The 22,901-nt window shown below is 48.1% G+C and overlaps 1 protein-coding gene across 1 annotated transcript in view; it reads left to right on the top strand.

Annotated features, from left to right (window-relative positions):
- LOC146822704 (endogenous retrovirus group PABLB member 1 Env polyprotein-like) overlaps positions 1-22,689 on the top strand; it is a 38,936-nt gene extending 16,247 nt beyond the window's left edge. The window contains exon 2 of the mRNA XM_085606274.1: positions 21,292-22,689. Within this exon, the coding sequence (XP_085462400.1) occupies positions 21,292-22,689 (1,398 nt within the window). The remainder of the gene's footprint in view (positions 1-21,291) is intronic.
- Positions 22,690-22,901: the final 212 nt, after the last annotated feature.

A 22,901-nucleotide genomic window follows, 5' to 3' on the forward strand; every position in this document is an offset into this window, starting at 1 on the left:
TCGATTAGACGTTACCATGATCTATTGATGAATTGGTATCACTGTGGTCTTCTGGATGAAGAGGAATATAAGTTTTTAAAGACTGATAATCCACGTATTCCTTGTTTATATCTTCTCCCTAAAATCCACAAAAATGCCATTAATCCACCAGGGCGTCCAATAATCTCCTCCAATGGGGGACTATTGGAAAATATCTCAATGTTTTTAGATCTTTATCTTTCTAAATATGTGGTAAATTTAAGATCGTACAGCAAAGACAGCTCTGATTTTCTGAAAAGAATTTATGGTGTACAATGGGAGGATAATTTCACAATGATTGCACTTAATGTGTGTTCCCTATATACATGCATCGAGCAGAAAAAAGGTGTTGAGGCCTGCATGTATTTTCTTAAATGCAGACATATTACTATGTGGGAACACAATGCAATGTTAGAAACCATGATGCTCTATTGTCTGGAAGAAAATATTTTTCTATTTGAAAAGAACATCTATCGTCAATGCTCAGGTACAGCGATGGGCACTTGCTTTGCCCCCAGCCTAGTAAATTTATCCCTAGGCTGGTGGGAGGAGCAAATTGTTTGGGTCGAAGAAAATGAACAATATACTGACTAGACACATGAGTGTTGAACGAACTTCAGCCATCCATACCCTGGGATCTGAGTCCGGTACAGGACACACATGGGTCACAATGTATCATCCAATACAGACATGGAGCACAATACTCACCCGTGATGGCCTCAAGCTGCTGAGGGGGGGCTTGCAATACTGTGCGGACAGACCAATTTGGAAGAGCATCATTAAGGTGTAGAGGTCATGGCTCATGTGTAGGTGCCCGGGGAGGGAGTCCCAGGTATGTGTAGCCAGGAGGGAGAACTATGTCCTGCATGCTGGAATTCAGTGGATGTGAAGAATGTTGGCCAGGGCAAGGTTGGATGCACGGAGTTGGCCCAACGGGGTCTTGGATGACAGACGTCCAAGGTTGGTTTGGGGTCTGGGGTTTTGGACTGCCTCCTGAGTGTGGGTGAGGAGTGTGAAGGTCATCCTGCAGCAGACAGTGATCCATTGCAGCTATCTCAGGTGGACGGTGATGTGGCTGGGGCACGGTATGTTGAAGCTGAGGTGTGCAGATGCACCCTGGATGTGGACAAGTTTTCCGGGAGTTTGGCTGTACTTGCTCCGTAGAGGGCGGGGCTGTAGTTAACACGGCTGGTGTCGTGGACCTTGGGCACGGTCTGTCTTGCCTTGGAGTGGATCTATCTGTGGGTCATGTGCATCATGCGGAGGTTGTTGCAGCATGAGGTACATATGCTGGTGAGTTGCATGGCAATTGTGAGCGACGGGTCCATGATGTACACCATCTTGTGTGCGTGGCCACTGGGTGCTGGTGCAGTGCCCTGGCGGGTGGGACACAAGGAGTTGACCCAGCTGTAAGGGGACAATCCTCAGATGATTACCTCAGTCCAGTACAAGCCCAGCCTCAGGTGCTGATGTTCAGCCATTCATCAACGGACCTCATGCCTTCTTGAAGGTTGGAACTGGCAATGGCTCTGTCTTTGGTAAGGGTGAGGAGCAGCTGGCTGTCAATGGCATACGAGATGATGATGAGGTTGTGTGCGCATTTGATGGTGGAGAGGGGGGTCATGGACACATTGAAGATTGACACGCTGAGAGATGAGCCCTGGGCCATGTGCCAGATGACGCCACTGTACTACATGCTGAAGGCGTGAGTCCCACTCCCATGACCTTGCTGGTGAGACACTTAGTGATTTCATCTTGGTCCATCCCCTGGATACTAGTGTTGGAGATGTGTGAGCTGACAGTGTGTGAGCACATCGTGCATAATGCTGTGGAGAGGTCAAGGGGGGTGTCCTCACCATTGTTGAGCAGGGCAAAGTTGTCGGTGTTGTTGGCAATGATGACGGTTGCAGTGGGGTGATTACTGTGGAAGACGGTCTTGTGCAGGTTGCCTGGAGCTCTTTGCGTGGAGGAAGTTTGTCAGTTGCTTGTTGACTGTCTTCCTGATGACATTTGCTGGCTAGGGAAGCACGTTGATGTTCCTTGAGAGCCAGCGTTCCTGCCGTCCATTGTCTAAGAAGGGCCTGGGTCACTGCATGCCTCTATCTACCATGGAATGTGGCTAACTCCAAAGATACATACATGACGTGCTGGACCGGAGGGGGAATAATGTAGTTGAGATGTTGTGTGGGAAGGGGCCTGATGGAGATACCAGGGGATGTTGCACATGAGCCCGGTGTTGTATCTGCTGATGATGGAAGTCCAAAACCTGAGAGTGGTTTGTCCCGCGTATAATCGTGCGTTCTGCCTCTGTGTGCCAAGGCTTGCGTGTATGTCCATGAGCTTGCAGTGGTAGAAAGTTGCAAGGGATTGGCTCAGCCTTGCAAGGGTGGGGTGTCTTTTGGATGGAGAGCTGATGTCAGTGCACTCACGATGCTGATGAGATCCTTGATGTCGTGCTGTTTTTTGTCCTCATCCCCATCTGAAGGATCTCCAATTGTCCTTGCTGATGATATGGTGATGGCTGTGTGTGCAGTTTTCCAGGGTTGGAAGGCCACTGATGGTTATTTGTGTTGCAAGCTGTGCACAAGAGTCCTGCTAGATGTGTATGAGTCCAGTAGGTCTGCCTTGTCCCAGGTGGCTTAATTGGTGATGTGCGTCACAGGAAAGTCCGTCAACGTGGCTAGATTGTTGGATCAGTTGCTGATCCAGTGTGTGAGGTTGCAGGGTGCGGTGGTGGTGTTGGCTCCAGTGTCCCACACAGCATGTCTGTGTTGACTTACCTCAAGCATCTTTGGGGGATTGGTAGCGGGGTGTGTGGCAGTGTGTTGCCCGTCGGAGACGTGGATGCTAATGTGGATGGACCAATGATGGATGCATCCAGCCAGAAGTTTCTGGCCAACAGCCACATGTATCCTGTGGATGTGAGGGCGTGCGTGACGATGGACGTGTTGATGGCTTAGCGGAATTGTGGATGTAGGGCTGGAGATCTGTAGATGAGTGTTACTCTGATGGTTTGCAGGGGGTTTGTCCAAAACCGGATTTGTGACCCTGAGTGCGTACTTGGGAATAGATATCAATTCATCCTCCGGGATTGTTAGTGCCATCCCTGCGGGTGCTCTTGTATCCGTCTGAGATGGCAATGAAGAAGTTGTGTGCTGAGGATGCTTTCATCCAGGTCACTGTCATGATGGTGATGTGTGGGCCTGTTGTGTTGAGGAGGTAACAGAGTCCAATGGCGTGCTGTTGGACTGAGCCGGTGTGGAGTAGGAGGGACATGACCTGGTTGGTGTGACAGGGCCTGGAAGGTGGGGCAGCGCTGTGTAGGCAGTTGGAGTAGCACACTCAGCATGCAAAGGTGTGGTGTGTGCGCTTAGGGTATGCCTGAGAGCAGGCGGTTGATTTTCGCTTGGACATTGCTTGGAGGGTGGCTGCAACATGAGACTGTTGTGTGATGTGGGTCAAGCAAGGACATGAGGGTCGTGCAATGTGCACGTTGTATGCGCTGACGTTCCTGCCTTTGGCACCACCTGGCCGCAACAGTGGCACAGACAAGCTGATGACAGCCTAATGAATGGGTGGAGGGAGGAAGGGAGGAGCATCTTGGAGGCGTGTGGGTTGCAGAATCGGGGAACTTGGTGGGCCCTTGCCGCAGGGCCCGCAGCAGCAGGCGGCATGTACTGGAAACTAGGCCAAAAGTAGCACACAAAGACAAGGATGTCAGAAAGGACAACTGCAACAGGTGCATGTAAAGGAAGGAGTGTCAGGTTACTCATGGCTCACCCCGAGAAAATGGATGAACAATCACCAAAGATGACTGACACATGATCAGAAAACAGAAGGCCGAGCTGCGCATAGGAGATACACCCTCAGCAGGCGTTGACGGCCTGTAGGTGGAAACAACCTGACCAAATACATATACAACCATGGACTTCATGCACAATAGAGATTATTATCCATGAAGAACTGCATGCATGTTGCTGAACTAACCATACACACATATGCACAATCTTTGACATCTATGCCAGAAATGACACATGCAAAGTGGCAAGAGTCCTGCATTGACAGAGATGAGGCACTTCGGAGGGTGAGGAACACCTTTATTACTCAAGCTCACACTGAGGGAAATGCATCAATACGAACAGACTCACAGGTAATTTGACTGAACATGTGGGACCTATGCTGGACACCCCCTTCACAACACGGATGTAGTAAATCCAAATGAACTGGCACACAAGTTAAGGGGATGAGCCAAACACCTCCTGCTGCACACAGAGATGCTGCAATTCCCCATTGAGCCCGTCATGGGGATGTCCCACACTATGTCCACCCGTAGCATCCCGTATGTTTCAGAGGGAAGTTTTACACACATTGATGCCTTCATCAGAATCCAAAAACCATTCCAGATGACTGTCACGAAGGGTTACTGTCAATTCATGGGAGTCATGCTACATGTTATGTGCCCCATGGTGAGTCAACATGTATGAATGGTAACACAACATGCACAGAAGCAGTCCCCACCAATTCCAAACATGTACCACCCCCAAAATGCCTTGCTGCAATCCTTACCCAAAATGAAAATTCCCCATGTCCGTGCATGGAACGCTGATTCAGCAGACGTTGCAATACTCATGACGAATAGCAGGAGGACAACGATGACACGAGCAGACAACATGCGCAAGAACCTGGCAATGACAGACACACAAGAAGTCAGCTAACAGATTTATCTCCACATTCATGGTCATTTATTTATCAGGAACAATGTTGGCCACATGCAAATTTAAAATAAAGTGTCCCTGCTAAAATGTGCAGAATGACATCATCACTCGAGTGACACATCAGAACACACATCTAAGTCACTTAGCATGCAGTCAGCTGGACCCACACATTGCAACACATACCACCCAAGCCTACAAGCGTGCACACTCAGACCCAGTGACTTACCATTATGAGAAGAAGTTGCGTATGAGCTGACTCCGGATATCCTCCTCCTCCTCCTCCTCACTTGCCTCGTGACCAAGCCCTTCATCCTCCACGGGTGGATGTTCCTGCTCATCCTGCTCCAGGATGAGTGGCACTGCCTTCTCCACTGCCATGATGTGCAGCATGCAGCACACGAGGAAGATTTTGCAGACCTTCGCCGGTGCATATGGGAGGGACCCGCTTGTCTTGTGAAGGCACCGGAATCGGCTCTTCAGGAGGCCAAACGTCCTCTCAATCACTCGCCTGGTCTGCCCGTGTGCATTGTTGTACCGGTGATCTGCAGCTGATCTTGGGTTGCGGAGAGGCGTCATCAGCCATGGCATGTTGGGATAGCCAGAGTCCCCTACATGGAAACATCATGTAAATAAGTGGGTCAGGAGATGCCGTAAGAGCCAGAGATACCGCAACACACAGTACACACAGAGTATACCCACCAACAAAACATGCTCGTTCGTTGTGCAGCCGCAGCATCATTTGTGGCACCCTGCTACGCCTCATGATGGAGGCATTGTGTGCTGACCCTGGAAAACGTGCACAGACATGGGAAATCAGCATGTTAGCAAGACACATCACAAGGGCATTTATAGAGTGGTAATGTTTACGGTTGCGATAGGCCACCTCCTCTGCCTGTGGTGGTACGTACCAAAGCCACATGTGTCCCATCAATGGACCCAATGACATGGGGCATCCCTCCCAGGGCATAGAAATCATCCTTGACACCTGTCAACTCCTCAGGAGTCGGAAAATGGATGAATTCATCAAGGTGCTCCAACATGGCTGCCAAAACATCACGCAGGACACGGCTGAACATTGTCTGGGACATGCCACCAACATCAGCTATGGTGAATTGAAACGTACCTTTGGCAAAAAAATGTAGGGCTGCCATCACCTTCATCTTGGGGGTCAGCGCAGTGGGATACCTGTGTCGCGGTTGGAGGTGTGGTGCCACCTTGGCGGTCAAGTCCTCAATCAACTGTTGAGTGAATCTTTAATGTCGGATGCAGGCACGTTCCCTCATGGCACCCAAGTCTGGCATTGGTCCGGGGACAGGCGGTGCCCTGCAGAAAATTGTGATGAATGACGAAGATTGAGAGCATAACAACATCAATGTCAATGAACAGAGCACATGCTCAACTGCTACTACACATCTGCTAAATACAGAGTCTGGTGTGTGCAATACATCCAGGACACTTATGCTAGCTTGGTGATACTCCTACGAAAAGCCACTTACACCCGTTGATTGGCAAGTCTACATGACATGCCCTGAAACGAGCTGGGGGCCAGTCTGAGCGAACAGCCAGAGACATCACAGGAGTGACATACATCCACATAGCTGCATTTAAAGGATGTCATCTCATACAGACAGCTGATGGCAAGCTAGACGCACAGGTCACATGGAATGTCAAATGTACAGATCACACACATTGCGATGAAGGGGTACACGTGAAAACAGAAAACACAGACATTGAGACGACGTAGATATGGCCTGATGTGAAAATATCATATCCGATGCAAACAGACCCTGCTTACGTGGGAATCCACATGTGGCATGGTGTGCGTAGATGTGTGCCATGCCCATCTCCACACAGACACATGTTGGATGCAGCAACAGCAGATGTAGTTGACGGAACAGTAACAGCAGGCTCATGGAAAAACATGACACACACATGACATAGTCACATCGGGGCACGCTGATTGTGAAATGTCAGTTGTTAGTGTCCCTGTCCCTGGCATCAGGGGACAGTTGCGGGTGGTGGTGACTGTGCCATACCAGTGATGCTGTGCTTGACACGTTTGTACTACAGGCACACATGTGCAAAGTGTGAAGGGGAAGTGTGCCACATATTGACCCATCACACATGACATGTGTACACAGGTCATCACACATCAATAGTGCAACTACATGAGGAGACATGTGCAAGATCACTGCCTGACACACCTAGGCCCTGCACATGAAAGTCTGCAATGACAATGACTTGATGTACAGCCTTGTGCGAGTTGGAGACCTCCATTCCTTTTGTGTGCGCCTACTATCACTAGTGTAAGTGTGTGAAATGCACCATACACACGCTCTGAGAGCATGTGTACGGTCCGTATCACTATTGTAGTGGTGCCGTAGGAGTACGCGTGGTACGGACCGTACACACGTCGTGTGTACGGTCCGTATCACTATAGTAGTGGTGCCGTAGGAGTACGCATGTTACGGACCGTACACATGTCGTGTGTCTGGTCCGTATCACTATAGTAGTGGTGCCATAGGAGTACGTGTGGTACGGACCGTACACACATGCGTACTCCTACGGCACCACTACTATAGTGATACAGACCGTGCACACGCTCTCAGAGCATGTGTATGGTCCGTATCACTATTGTAGTGGTGCCATACGTGTACGGGTACGTGTGAAACGCACCGTACATGTTTTTTTAAATCAAAAATTACATAGGGGACAAGAATTAGGCCCAAAATGCATGCTGGTTGTCATGGATACAGAGATTTCAGTTGCAATGTGGCTGTTTAAAGGGATTGGAGGAAACGTAGGATGCAAATGAGTCTGACCAATCACTCTGTACTCCTGTAAATGAAAGCCCCCAGTAAGACAGATATAAGTCAGCCAGAACCCATAAGAGGGCACTTGCCTGCACAACTTTCCTGTCGACCACACTGCTGCTGTCTGTGCTTCCTCTGGCACTATGTCGCAGACTGTGGAGAGGGCCCAGCCATTTACCATGGAGGATAATGAGGCCCTGCTGAATGTCCTCCTCCCACAGTACCCCAGCCTGTATGGGAGACCAGGGGAGCAGGTGAGTGCTGACCCCACTACCTTTGACGGTGCACTTGTTTCGTGGCTGTCACTTCTGGCATTGTGTCCAGGTGTGAGAGACATGCAATGAGGTTTAGAGTGGGTCCCGGGGGGGGGAAGTCTTATGTCTGTCATGCAGAGCATGATGTAATTCCTGTGTGCACTCCTCACTTGCATTGTGCTTACTGTGACATTCACTGCATAGTGCATGACACATTCAGCCTGGCAAATCCTGGGTGGCATTTTTTCGCTATTGACCTGAGGTGATTCAGTGGTCCCCCCGGTGTGACAGGTGACTGTACCCACAGATGTGTATGAGTTGAGGAGAGCTGTGGTGAGAGTGTCCAAGTGATGTGTACGCCCTCCTGGACATTGATGTGTGTGAAGGTTCCTTGTCATGTGGGTGAGTGTCTATGTAAAGTGTTGCACCACAGCTGCATGGAGGAGGCAACAGCTCTACCCATCTGATGTGAGGAGAAAGCCATTCTGTGTGTCTGACTTGCTGGGCTAGCCCGACACCTGTGACACCCCACAGGCAAGTGGCACATGTGCAGAGTGAGGTATGTATCCGCTGTAGCCAATGGCAGGTGATTGATCTGTGCCTGTGTGTGTGTATGTACTCTGCTGAGGTTGCGTCAGTGGGCTGGGGCATGTAACTGCTTTGAGGTGCTGTCGATCAGCCTGGTGTTGCATGTGATGCACAGTGTGTGCCATGACCAGGGAGTGTGTCGCACCACTCCTGCCTCCTGTGTAGTTTCAATGCCATGTAGTGCATTGGGGCTTCCACAGAGGCCAATGTCGATATGAGTAAGATGGGATTCCTTGGCAGCATCCTATGCCCTGTTCAACATATCATCGATGTTAAAATGTGTGTCTCTGTGACATGGAGCAGGTGTAGTGATGTTGTCTCACTTTGTCATCCTCACAGGTAACTGCCTACGAGAAGGGGGGGGGGATCTGGAAGCAGATCGTCAGGGCCGTGAGAGTAGCGGGGGGTCGCAGTTGGCGCCTAGCCCAAGTCAGAAAACGGTGGCAGGACATCCGGTGCTGGACCCGGCGGATCGCTTGGGTCCAGATGGGGCTCTCACCTCCACGCCCCCACGGCGGGCGCCGACGCCTGACCACCCACATGATGCGTGTCCTGGTGGTGGTGTTCCCTGACCTGGATAGGCAGTTACACGAGGGACAGCAGCAAGAGGGGGTAGGTACCTGTCTGTTTGTTGTGTTGTGTGTCCCCAGCTTTTGGAAGTGCTCTGTAGCCTGGATACACTGCCAGCGTTTATATGTGCAGTGCATATTCTGTTCCCCAAAGTCAACCGGTGCTCTTATTCGTTCCTTCCCCTGCTTGACATGTGTCCCCTTGTCTGTGTGTAATCACAATTGCACATGGTCATCTAGCCTGCCAGTTGATCCAAGTGCACATTGCTTTCAGCATCATGTGGGAGGGTGGTCTGTGACATGTGTTGTTACCTTGCCTGTGCCCTGTCCTCTTCACTCTGTTGGGGGTCCATATTTGTTGGCACTGATGATGAGTCTCTACATGGGAGTGTGAGGTTTCAAATGAACACCCTTGCAGCATGCATGACCAATGTTGTGGCCTCAGACATGATGTGCATGAGTGGGAGAAATGCATAGTGCCAGGACGGTTGCTCATGTTACAGTCAGATCATTTCAGGAACAAGGAGCAGTGTGCCCACTACAGTCCCCTGAGACACCCTTGCCTCGTAATCATGTGTGTCATCCAACACTGTGTCCATTCTGTGTGTTCAGCATATGTTTACCTCTGTGGCATTGTTCCCTGGCCTCATTTGTATTTATCCAAAGTGTGCTACATGTGTCCACTGGACAGGGAGACCCCATTTGGCTTGTGCATACTCACACTGGGCAGTGCCTGTGTGTCTATTCACAACTATCTGTCAATGGTTGTTTGTCACAAATATGTGTTGGCAGCCTCACAAGGTGATGTGGAGTACATTTGGGAAGTCTTGCTGCACATTTTAGTAAAGCCTGATTAAGAGGTGTCACTTCTTGATCTGTCTCAATCACAATGTCTCAGGTATGGGGGATTTGTGCGGGCGAGGCCCACATGGCCAGACCTTATGTCTCCTTGCCAGGTCTGACCTGTGTGTGATAATTGGCTGGACAGAGACTCAACGTGCAGTGTCCCAGTGATGTTGTGCAGGGTTTAATGTTTGTGCTTTGCAGCATGTGTCAATTGTTTAGATACATGATTCCTGCTCATTCATGTTTTGCACCAGTGTGTGGTCAAGATGCTAAGTAGTTTGGTCTTTGTGTGCTGACATCTGTGTGGACATTCAGGCTTGCCATGGGGGTGTCTCCTCGGTGCAGGTATGCCTTTTTACAACACAATAGCAGGCCCATTAGCTCATGCATTGTCCTGGGTTTGGACAAGTGTGCCACTCCACATGACAGGCAGTGGGTCAGATGTGTTGGCAACTGTGTCATCAGGTAACGGATGGCCATGTGACAACTGACATAATTCAAGTTGTTAGTCACAAGGTATTGTACCTTGGCACTCACAACACTTGTCAACATGTCTTCATGTTTTCTATGCTTTAGTTTGATGTTTTGTTGTTAAGAACAATAATGTGCCTGCATGACAGATGTCTCCCAAGGAAGTGCACACCAAACCACCTTTACACTTTCAGGGAACACACTGGCACAATTTTAAATAATGGACTGTTCTAATGAGACTGTTTTTCTGATTATACATATACATGTTCCCACACTGTTGTGGAAATTGGGTAGGTCCTTGTTTGTTGGTGATACCAACTTACGAGTGTCAAGTCATCAAGCCCTCCGTGGGCCCATGTATATGTACTTTCTGCAACTACATTTCTTTCTAACAGTGGCTTTTTTAAAGAAGGCTGCCAGCTTCTTCAATGACTGGGTAAATGTAGTTTTGAGTGCAACTCCTTGGGAGCCATCGGTTATGAAGGCACATGTGTGTTCTGTTCACAAAATGGCACATTCCCACATTCTGACCATGTCGATTGTGTCAAGTATTGTGATTCCCAAGGGACAAACTTGTTTTCGTTTTGTGTTCCAAAGTACTTACAGGTCTCTGAGTGTGGGGACACCTTTGGTAGTTTTGGGCTGGTGTGTCCTATTGTTCCTTGTGTCCAAGTGGCATGGTGGGTCTACCAACTGGGGAGTACAGGGCTTACATATGTGCGGAGTAATCTAGCTGTTACTCATGATGCATTGCCTGATATGCACTGTGACCTATTGTTTTTATACTAATGTGTCAGATGTATACAGGTGACTGATGTTTTTCTGCATCTTCACCTTGCCCACAGCATCATCATTGGAAACCGAGGGAGACACCTGCACGGACCTGGATGAGGGACCCAGCACCAGTGCCACCAGTGCTGGCGAGTCTGCGGGAGCCAGTTGCACGGAGGGCGAGGGCAGTCAGTCAGAGGACCTGTCTGGTGGCGATTCCAACTACGATGAAGACGGGTCCGAGGCTGACCTCATCGAGGGGGCGGAGGCTGCTACAACACCTGGCAGCAGCCCAACATCTGTCCCCGCCTCCTCCATTCCCATCACCGCCCTCCCAGTTGCTCCGGTCCCTTCTTTCCGTGCAGGGCACCACCATGTCTCCTTCGGGACAGGCACTGCACCCCCTGCCCCTGTCACCCCTGCTGCCCTCAGTGCAGAGTCTGTGGACATCCTGCGGCAGTTGCAGGTTGGGCAGGCATCGGTGCTGACTGTCCTCCATGGACACACCACACTGCTGACACAGATGGTGTCGTTCATGGAGGGCATGTCAGCATTGATGTCTGAACAACGCAGGTTTCTGCGGTCCATGGACTCTTCCCTGACGGCAGCAGTGAGTCTCCTGCAGCGCTTCGTCCCCCTCACCCCAGCCCATCCACACTTCCCTCTCCCATACCTGTCCCATGCACACCCAGACATTCCCAAGCACGCACCCCACCAGACACAGGCAGCACACCACCAAGTAAGGGCAAGCGCACACCTCCTGTCACGCACACTCAGGGGGATGTAGGCACACCCACTGGGTCTGGGGCAAAAATACATACACACAGCCACAGTCTGAGTCCGCAGGCCTCACAACCCAGTCTCTCCAAAAGCACTCCCCTTGGATCCCCTGCCAAACTGACACCCACAGAGGTCGACATGGGTGAGGTGCCCATCATCCCCACTGTGACACCACCCCGCAAGCGGGAGAGGAAGTCCCCGGGCAGGGTAGTTAAGTCCCACCCCCTGTCCACCCCCTCCCCCATGAGCGCTGCACCCCATCCCTCGGCCACCCCCCCATTGGCTCTTGGGTTTCTTCCGGTGCAGGGCTTACCCTGGACGCCCTGGCAGCAGTGTGCAGCGACGTGCTCACATCCATCTTTGCTGCTGCCCCACCCCCTGTGGTGGAGACGTCCACCCCTGCACCCACCACACCTGCCCTTCCCCCTCCTGTCCCTGCGGTGCCTGGTCCTTCCCCACATGATGCCCCCCCCCGGTCGACGAACCTGAGGGTTCCAATGTGCAGGCAAGCTAGGGGAGATGCGTGCCCATGTGTCCCCCCAAGGACTTCTATTATGGACTGGCCATTGGCCTTTGTATATAGTGTCATTTCATTATTTGTTTTTTATGCTGAATAAAGCATTTTATTTTTACTTTGCACACTATTGCATTTCAGGTATTGATGTTGGTCCTGAGGCTCCTGGAGTTGGTGTTGTGGTAATGTGTTATGGTTCTGAGAAATGTTCTACTATGATGGTCATGAGGTGGACCATGGTATCTGAGTGCCATCACAAGGTCTCTGCAAAGAATCATTGGTAGTGTGTGTTATTTTGGTTTTGAGACATCGTCCCAAGGAGTGTTCCTTTCTCTGTGGCACCTGACATTTTCCCTGCAAAGAGTTGCACAATTGTTGTGCTGGCCTGTGTCTACATTTCTTTTGTTGGTGACGGATCCTTTCAACTATGGCCATGCCTGCTCAGCAATGTCTCCGGCTGCATCGTCTGTGCCATCCTTGCTAGTCACTGTACTTGTGTATTGAGTTTGTCGAAATGCCTTCGTGGAGAAATTCTCCCTTTTCTGCACTATGCATGTGTGTACTCCCGGCCTAGCACACATATGGTACTTTTTCTGCAGGGTATTTGGGCACCTGTCTCACAATTGTGGGCATTGTATCTGTGGGAACTTCACCCCAGTCCTTCCATGAGAGACAACATCTTGGTGGCTGGCCCAGCACCTGAACATTCCTATCCGTCCTGGGATGTGCGTGACAGTGTGTGTTCCCTTTGGTTCTCTTAGTTTAGTAGGCAGTGACATGACTATACAGTCTTGTGGCATGATCTCAATGTGTGTATTGTGCTGCATCCGCCAGGGGTGGGTATGCATGTGTTATTTGTCCTCACACCCACAGGTGGTGTGTCATGCAGTGGGGGAGTGACATCCATCCTCCTGGGAGTGGGACACTGCTGTCAGTGATGTGTTGTTATGGCACTATCATCATTGTCCAAAGTTAGGGATGCGTACATACACCCATGGAGTTGTGGTCATGTGATAATGTTGTACACCCCCCATGTCTCTGTCCACTGCTGGGAGTCCTCTGCACCCACCCCCATGTCTCTGTCCACTGCTGGGAGTCCTGTGCATCCACCCCTTGTGGTACTGAAAAATCCTGGACCCGTGTTATAAACATCGTCGTATCATAACGATTTTGGTATCAGCAGACCGAGAATGATTACAAAACTATGCACAAGCATTGTATTCATATTCGGGTGACGAAATCACCCTGAAATCACTGTTTCTGTCCTGAACCTTCGGGTTCCATTTAAACGGCAGCCATTTTTGTGATTGCCCTCACATAGGCCAATGACTAAGGCCAAAAATGAGTCTGAAGGACACGTTTTCCTTTGCTGACTCCTCTGTGACCTGGGCAAGCTGACTCCACTGCCTGAAGCCAAACCTGTTCGGCCAGTCCCTTTCCCAGTGGCCGAATGAGATTAGTATCAAGGCACAACATATCATAAAACCTTTCATCACACACAAACCATGCCTAATCTTACACACACCTGTCCCTGTTTCTTGCTTTACGAGGAGGAGGTGCCCGTTTTTATTGAGGGTCCGTCGATATCTGATGAAAGTGCTGAGCCTTGCCGGGTAATTGATTGAGGGCTGGACAAACTGAAATATGGGTTTGTCATCATGACTCTGCTTTTTCTTTGTAGTGAAAATATGTGAATGGTCAACTGTAAAATAAGGAATGATTGCCTAAAGCATAATATTTTGTATAAAAGGAGAAGGCTGGCTTTGTAAGTTTGAGCAGTCTCCTGAGAATATACACCGTGTTGTACTTCTAGGATACCTGTTACTGGCTGCAGCCAATAAACAAGATCTTTGACTTCACCAAGAAGACTCTGTGTTTCTGTAGTCTGAAACAGGAAGGACTCGAAGTCTTAGGGTGTGTTCCCTGGCACTGCTGGGTTCTGAAAAACCCAGTACTTCAGGTGGCGCCCAACGTGGGGCGATTTCAGCGGTAACGGTCCAAGCCAGAGGTTCGTGAGGAGCTTCGTGTGAAAATTCTGGAGGAAGGCCGCCACTTCATCAACCCCTGTATGTCGACGTGGTCCGAAAGTCTTTGCTGTGAGGTTCCCCGCTTCCCGACGGCTACGAAGGACTGCTGCCCTGACTATCGCCCTGTTTTGGACCCTTCATGATTGGTAGAGCGAAACGATAAACGAGTCTTCTGGTGACGTCATCGATACCTCAGTTAAGTATAAGTGGAGCGTCTCCCAGTCCTTAGTTTGGTTCTTAGTTTGGGATCCCCTTGGGATCTTTGATTTGGAACTTGCAAGTACCAAAGCCGAGGGATTTGTGTATTCACGAGACTATCGTATTCGATAATCCTTTGAAGTTTGAAGCTAGACTGGAGGGCGAAGATGCCTGGTCTTAGCAGACTTGGAAATTTGTTTTGTCTTGGTTGTAATAGGGATTCCCGATTGGAGGACTCGTGTCCGGTTCCTCCGATTGGAACTCCAACCTATGAACTATATGTGAAACATGGTATAGGCCCCCTCACATATAATGAAGTATGGATCCGATACACCAGGAAAGATGGTGTTTTAAAATGGCCCCAATATGGTAGTTTTGACACAGAGATTCTGGATAATATGGAGGCTAAACTTTTTAAGAAGAAAGCCCGGCCGGTGATGTTTGACTCTTTCCGCCTATGGCGTAAGGAAGCCAAACAGAAGGAAATTAAATTAGCAAAGAGAAATAAGAGAGAAAAGGGTATCTCGATAATGCAAGCTACTATGCAGTTTAAAGATAATGAAGAAGAACAGATGAGTGAGCAATTGCACAGGCAACGTAAAATGGTGATTGATAAATGGTATCCAGTTTTGCCGCTTCTTCAGCAAGATGCAGCAAAAGAACTTGAGAAAGATCCTTTAACGTCACACTTGTTGAGTTCGCCACCCCCTTATGCGCAGAGTGCTACAGCACCTCCGCAACCTTTAGTTGGGCCTCAGGTTCTTCCACAGCCGCCAGCTCCTCTTCAGTTGGCTCCTACTCCTGTGGCGCAGCCCCCTCAAGGGCCGCCGACTTCGCTACCTGCTCCATCTGCACTTCCTACGACTTTGTCTACTACATCGACTGCCTCTTCTGGTGTTCTTCCTGATACTGCCTCTGCGTCTGCATCTGCGTCTGCCTTGCCTCCCTCTGTTTTTCCTCCTGTTCTTTCGTCAACTTCTCCTTCTGTCCAACAGAGAATGACAGATACTGTTGCTAGCCTTATATTTCCTCTCTTTGGGTCATCTGGTGTGACCCCTGATTCGGAGCGTAAGCAGTCGCGTAGTCAACTGCCTAATTCTCGAGAGAGAGAGAAATGTTTGACCGTATGGCGCGTAAATGGGTTGCTTACCCTTTAAGATATGATGTGGAGTCTGTTATGGATGTCTTCCGTCAATGGGAAGCACTGAAACAAAGATATGTTTTTGAGAAAATGTGTGCTTTCCTTTGTGAGGAATTGGAGGATAATGATTTGGAAACAAATCCGCCTGAGTTGTGCCGTGTACGGTTTGAGTTTGAAAAGGGCACGATTGTGGGTTCCGATGTTGAGAAAGCAGTTGCGACGTTGTTGTCCTTTAGGAATATGGATCCTTCTCAGTCACTGTTTGAACATGACTCCTCTGTTAAAAAGAAAGAGCGACAGTACCCAATGAGAGAAGTCCCTCCGGTATGGAAGGACGCCGTTGCGGCTGATGCCGCTAATCAAATTGATGCTGTTCCAGCTCATTTTCAGCGTGTTTGGGTACATGTTCCTTGGAAGCGAGCTGAAGTTTTAGCCCTTAAGCAGACTTTGCCTGACCCCCGTAAAAACCCTGCAGGGTATTATAAGGAATTATCACAGACTGCAGACTCATGCATTATGAATTTAGCCGACATAGACATGTTATTTGGGAATGTTGTTCCACAGCCTTTGTGGGGATTGATTCGCCATACAGATCATGTGCAAGAGTTAGGTGACTCATGGGCTAATATTAGTATTGCAAATGATAGACAAGTTGGTGGTGCCAAGCCTGAGCCTTTGGTAGCAGAACTTCCTGCTAGATCATTACTTACATGAAGACTTTAATGCCTGCGATGCGTGTGAATTGGGATAAATTGTCTGCGTGTAAGCAGAAGAAAGATGAAACAGTGTCTGATTTCTTCACCAGGTTTGAGGAAACGTTTATCGACCACAGTGGTCAAGATATGAGTACAGAAGGTGGTCAACGGTTGTTCGTTGACAAGTTTGTGCACAATTTGCTTCCCGAGCTGTGTAAGAGATTGAAAGATTCAGAGAGTTCTTGGGCCATTTCCTCTTCAGCACAAATATTGGCTACTGCACAGTACTACGAAAATAGGGACAAAGATGAGAAGGATAGAGCAGACAAGAAAACTAAAGAATTAAAGACGAAGGTTCTTTTACAACAGGCGTATCCGCCACGTGGTGGTCAGAGTAACTATCAGCAACCTCAACAGTTTCAGAGGAACTCGCAAAGGTTCGAGTTTTCTCAACCACGTGTTCCTGTAGGTCCCAATCAGTGTTCATATTGTAAAGAAGAGGGTCATTTCAAGTATAGTTGTCCTATTTTGTTACAGCGTACGAATGGTGCTTCTGGCGCAAGAGGTCGAGGTGTTCAACAAGCTCATAGAGGTAGAGGACGTGGAAGTTTCCCCCAGAACGCGCGTTCCTTTCCATCTCAAAAGTCAATGAATAGTTTTGACCAGCAAAATAACGCGTCTGGTAGGACGGCTCAGTACTATGCGGACGACTACTATGCAGAAGATGAGATTATGGAAGGTAATAATTGCTAGGACAGCCATAGACAAAGAGAGGGAGTTGTTTCAGTTCCAGTAGATCAGAGTGGACCTTATGTTAAGGTGACTACTTCAGGTGTGTCAGAGCCTTTTCTGTTGGATACTGGTGCTACAAAAAGTTCTATTATGCACTCAAAACTCCCTGGCGCACCTTTGTCTGGCGAGATGAATGTTTCAGTAGGTTTTTCTGGCGCCCCGGTTAGGAACCCGATTTCTAGTCCTATGTCCCTTTCTGTAGGACCTTGTGAATTGGAAGCACCCCTTATTCTGACGACAGGTTGTGGTGAAAACTTGTTAGAATTGGATTTGTTGAAAAGATTGTATGCGACATTATATTGTTCTCCTTCAGGAGTACAACTTACACTGGGTAGGAAAGTGATCTCTCCAATGTATTTGTCAAAGGATAAACTTCCGACCGAATTGTCGTTTCTTCCTGATATCCTTTGGGCTACTGGTCCTAATGATGTGGGTCTTTTGGAAATACCGCCATATGTTGTGACATTGAAAGCCAATGTTAAATTGCCACGTATTCCCCAATACAAGATCTCTAGTGAAGGTGAAAAGGCGTTGCTAGCGATCATTTATGATTTGATTGAAAAAGATGTAATTGAAGAGACAAGAGGCAACGTTTGTAATAGTCCTGTTCTGCCTGTTTTGAAACTTACTGACCCTTCTCAGCCACCTGTTTACAGGTTCGTGATTGATCTTAAAGAGGTCAATAAAATAGTTGTGCCACAGTTTCCAGTTGTTCCTGATATAACTGCGCTATTGACTATGATTCCAGCTTCCGCCACCTGGTTCTCGGTGATTGACTTGAAGAACGCTTTCTTCAGCATCCCGATTGCCGAAGAGAGCAGGGATATTTTTGGCTTCAGTTTAGGAGGCCGAAGTTTCCGCTTCAAACGCGCTCCTCAAGGCTACTGTGAAAGTCCATCAATATATAGTCAGGCTTTAAAAACACAGCTTGATGCAATTGTTTTACCTGATGGCGCTACGCTTATTCAGTACGTCGATGATTTGCTAATCGCTGCAGATACTGAAGAGATTTGTAAAGAAGCCACCTTGTCGTTGTTACGTCATTTGTCTGATTTACATCACAAAGTGTCCCTTTCAAAACTGCAATATTGTCGACAAGAAGTGACCTACTTAGGCCATCTCTTATCGAAGGAGGGAAGGAAACTGACCCCAGAAAGAATTCAGGCAATTGCAAAATTGAGTGTGCCAAGGACACAGAGAGAAGTACGTGCTTTCTTGGGCATTACATCATACTGCAGACAATGGATACCGAATTTTTCTTTACTGGCTAAACCTTTGGTAGCATTGACATGTAAAGATACACCGAATCCAGTTCTGTGGTCTGAAGATTGTCAGAAAAGTTTTTCCGAATTGCGTAATGCATTGTGTTCGGCTCCTGTGTTGGGTACCCCCGACTACAGTAAGCCCTTTACACTGTATGTCCATGAGAAAGAGGGTTGTGCATTGTCAGTGCTGACACAGTCTTTTGGAGACAAGCAGCGTCCATGCGCGTATTTTTCGTCGACTTTGGATCCGGTAGCTAAAGCATTGCCGAGTTGCTTGAGAGCCACAGCGGCAGCAGCTGTTTCTATTCGACAGTCTGCTGGGTTAGTGATGAATAATACGTTGATTGTGATGGTTCCACATGCAGTGGACACGTTGTTAAACAGGACCAAGACACAGCACTTAACTAGTGCTCGATTGTCAGGTTACGAGTTAACACTGTTAGCGAGTCATGTGCACATAAAGAGGTGCAATACGTTGAATCCAGCCACGTTATTGCCGATTTCAGTAGAGACAGATGATGTTGAACAGCATGATTGTTTTCTCAGGACAGAAGAAGAAACGAAAGGGAGAGTAGATCTTAAAGATACTCCTCTTGTAAAGTGTGATGGTACCTTATGGGTGGATGGTTCATGCTTCAAGCTTCCGAATGGTGATACGACTGCAGCATATGCTGTCACGACTTTGCATACGATTGTTGAAGCTGCACGTATACCACATAATTCAGCTCAAGCAGCAGAATTGATTGCACTTACGAGAGCGTGTGTGTTATCGAAAGGAATGAAAGTGACCATATATACCGACAGCCAGTATGCGTTTGGTGTGGCCCATAGTTTTGGACGATTGTGGAAAGAACGTGGGTTCCTGACTTAACATGGAGCTAAAATTCAGCATGGTCAGTTGGTGAATGAGCTTCTTGAGTCACTGACCTTGCCGTTACAAGTTGCGATTGTGAAATGCAGTGCACACTAGAAGGTTACTGATGATGTTGGTCGTGGCAATGCATTTGCAGACGAAATCGCAAAAGAAACAGCAAAAGATGTGATGACCGAATGTATGTTGCAGGCCCTGCAAGATGGGTTGGTGACGTTGGAATGTGTGAAGACACGATAGAGAGTGTGAAGTCTCTTCAAGCTGAAGCTTAAGAGAAAGAGTTGAATGTGTGGAAAGAAAGTACAGGTAAATTGGATGAAAATGGTTGTTGGGTTGACTTGTCAGAACATCAGCGATGGTTGTTACCCGATGCGTATGTGCTTGCAGTGGTGACAATGGCTCATGGAATGGCCCATATCAGTGTGAAAGGGATTTGTAAGTTGTTGGCTCCAGTATGGCAAAATGCTGGAATTCCTAAATGTGCAGAGAATGTGGTCAAGAATTGCATGGTGTGTCTGAAATACAATCCTGGTAGGGGAACCCCAACTCCAGCTGGTCATTTTGCGCCTCCAACATATCCGTTCGAGGTTTTGCAGCTAGATTTCATCCACATGGAAAGGTGCAACAATTTGAAATACGTACTCGTTGTTGTTTGTGCCTTTTCAAGATGGGTAGAAGCATATCCCTTAAAAGACAACACTGCCTTATCCACAGCTAAAGCCCTTGCCAAAGAATTCTTCCCTAGGTTTGGAATGCCGAGAATGGTCTGGAGTGATAATGGGAGTGAATTTGTGGGTCGAGTGATGAAAAAAGTATGTGAGGGGCTAGGTATCCAGCAAAAATTCCACGCTGCAAATCACCCCCAATCAGCTGGACTAGTAGAGTGCTATAATGGCACGCTAAAACTGAAGTTGGCAAAGATACAAGCGAGCTCTGGTCTTAAATGGCCTGACGCTCTGCCTTTAGCACTCCTATCAACAAGAATGACTGTGCATTCGCGAGTGGGACTTAGTCCCTATGAAATTGTGTTCGGCCGCCCGGCCAACATATGGGGAGTGCCAAGGCCGACAAAATTCAGTGAGATTGAACACCCTGTACTGCTTGATTATTTGTATGAATTGACGGCCAAATTGCGTGTTTTACACCAACAGGTTCACGATACTCTGCCTCAGGTCTCTGAAGCTCCAGGACATCTTATCGATCCTGGATCATGGGTGCTGGTCAAAAACTTCCAGCGGACAAAGAATGACCAGCCCCCTTGGACCGGCCCCCACCTCGTCCTTCTCTCAACAAGATCAGCTGTTCGAGTGGAAGGAAAAAAGAACTGGATCCACAGCATACACTGCAAGAGGGTCCCTTTGCCTCTACCGTACGACCGGTGGGTCCAGGAGGGGATCGCTGACTCTGAGACTGAGACTGTGCCTCGTTTTCTGCCACTTAGTGATGCACGTGTAAAAGGAACAATTTCTGAACGAGAAAGTGACAATATTTTGCAAGAAGCTGTGCCACCGTCAATTCGATTGAACACTACAGAGCCTGAACTCTTGTTCCAGAACCAGACAGTACCTGGAAAAAGCCGTTATAATTTGAGGCCGAGAACTATGGACAAATACAAATTCTTTTTCTTTGCTATTTTTGAAAGTGCAGCTCTCTCATCTGAGAAACTTTCTTATTTTTGTTTTTCGAACCGCCATCCGGGTTCAGCTGTAGGGTCGTGGTTGCCCAAGTCTTTGGAGTGAAGCTGAAGACGTTAGGTCGACAGCTCTGGTTGGTCTAAGGGAGTTGCCCTGGACTGACAGAAGCATTCCTTAGCATAGAACACCCTACCACCGCGAGCAGCAATTAGAGAGGATGGAGTTTTACGAGAATGAGAGACCTGCCAAACAAATGGACTTTAAAGCCAGAATGTGTATAAAGATGACAAAGAAACGATTTTTGATATTATGTATTTTCATGTTGCTAGTGTAATGACGTTTTAATAGGATATGTTTTATTCTCTTTTCAAGTGACATTTGCACCCACTACACAGCCCATACCTCCTTCTACTGTTTCCTCGCATTCTTTTCACCCTCTGCCTGAACACGAGTCCGCTAGAAGATTAGAATTTGTCAATAATTCATTCATTCAGCTTCTACACCAACACCAATTAGTAGTGAACACAACTAACTGTTGGGTGTGTGGTCTTATGCCTCATACTACTGATAAAGGTATCCCTTATCTGGTCCTGCCTTTTAGCCATAATGGTTCTGTATGGGCATATAGAACGGTGTTCATATATGCTCATGAAGCAAACCCCCTACGTTCTGCGAAAGATAATCCTAAAAATAGTGCTCTAGTTAAGGGTATAGTAGATATGATTAGGGAAGATATTTCCTATGAGACTATCCCGAGAGATGAGACACTAGCATATATTGGATGGAACATAACAGGATATGGAGTTACTCTGAGTGAGAACCAGCGAGCAAAGAGATCCTCCCCGATTTGGATTGTACCCCATCAGGGTCACCTATGTCTGCAAGGTAATGGCAAGAATCCCAGAGCTCAGTTAGGGAAAAGTATCTGCACTGAAACATATGTTTTTACGTCTCAGACTTCCCCTTCGTTCTTAGCAGCTAAGGGTACCTATTTCATCTGCCATAATAGAGCCTATACATGGTTGCCCCCTGACTTCTCAGGCACATGTTTTGTTTCGTTCCTGTTGCCTCCCACCTACATGGCCACAGCAGATTACCATAAGACAAGGATAGTTAGAGGTGTCATCAGTAAAGAAGACACTACAGGACAAGAATTTTGGGATTTCGTAATGGGTTTTCTGCTGTTTTGGGGTCCTATGCTTAACAGCAGGAACATAAGGCAATTGACAAGGGTGGTTGAATCCACGGTAGTTGAAACAGCCGGTGCCCTTAGTAATTTGACTGCTGAGCTCCAGTCGGATCGCCTTATGACTCTTCAGAACAGGGTCGCATTAGACGTCATACTTGCAAACCGAGGTGGGGTATGTAAAGTGATCCAATCAAGTTGCTGTGTTTTCATTCCAGATAACGCTCCGACAGTCTACCAGGCCATTTCCAAACTGCATAAGATCTCCGAATCTATTCACGTGGATAAAGGAGATTGGTCATTGATGGGGTGGTTCTGGGAACTGATATCCGCCTGGGGATGGAAGATTCTGATAGTCATTGGGATGATCTTAGCCATTCTTTTCCTGTCCTGTCTGTGTGTACAGTGTGCTCCTGCAATATGTGGCCTCTGTGCTACATCGTGTGTAAGGAAACCTGTATCAAAAGACGAGCTAAGTAATAGAATGATGCTACAGCAACATCTCAACGACTTTATGGATATAGACCTGGACTCAGATTAACGTGAGTATAGGTTATTGCCTATGTAAGGGCAAAAGGAGGGTCTGTGGTACTGAAAACTCCTGGACCCGTGTTATAAACATCGTCGTATCTTAACGATTTTGGTATCAGCAGACCGAGAATGATTACAATACTATGCACAAGCATTGAATTCATATTCGGGTGACGAAATCACCCTGAAATCACTGTTTTTGTCCTGAACCCTCGGGTTCCA

This window comes from Triturus cristatus, chromosome 5_2 (genome assembly GCF_964204655.1).
Source record: "Triturus cristatus chromosome 5_2, aTriCri1.1, whole genome shotgun sequence".
Lineage (NCBI taxonomy): Eukaryota > Metazoa > Chordata > Amphibia > Caudata > Salamandridae > Triturus > Triturus cristatus.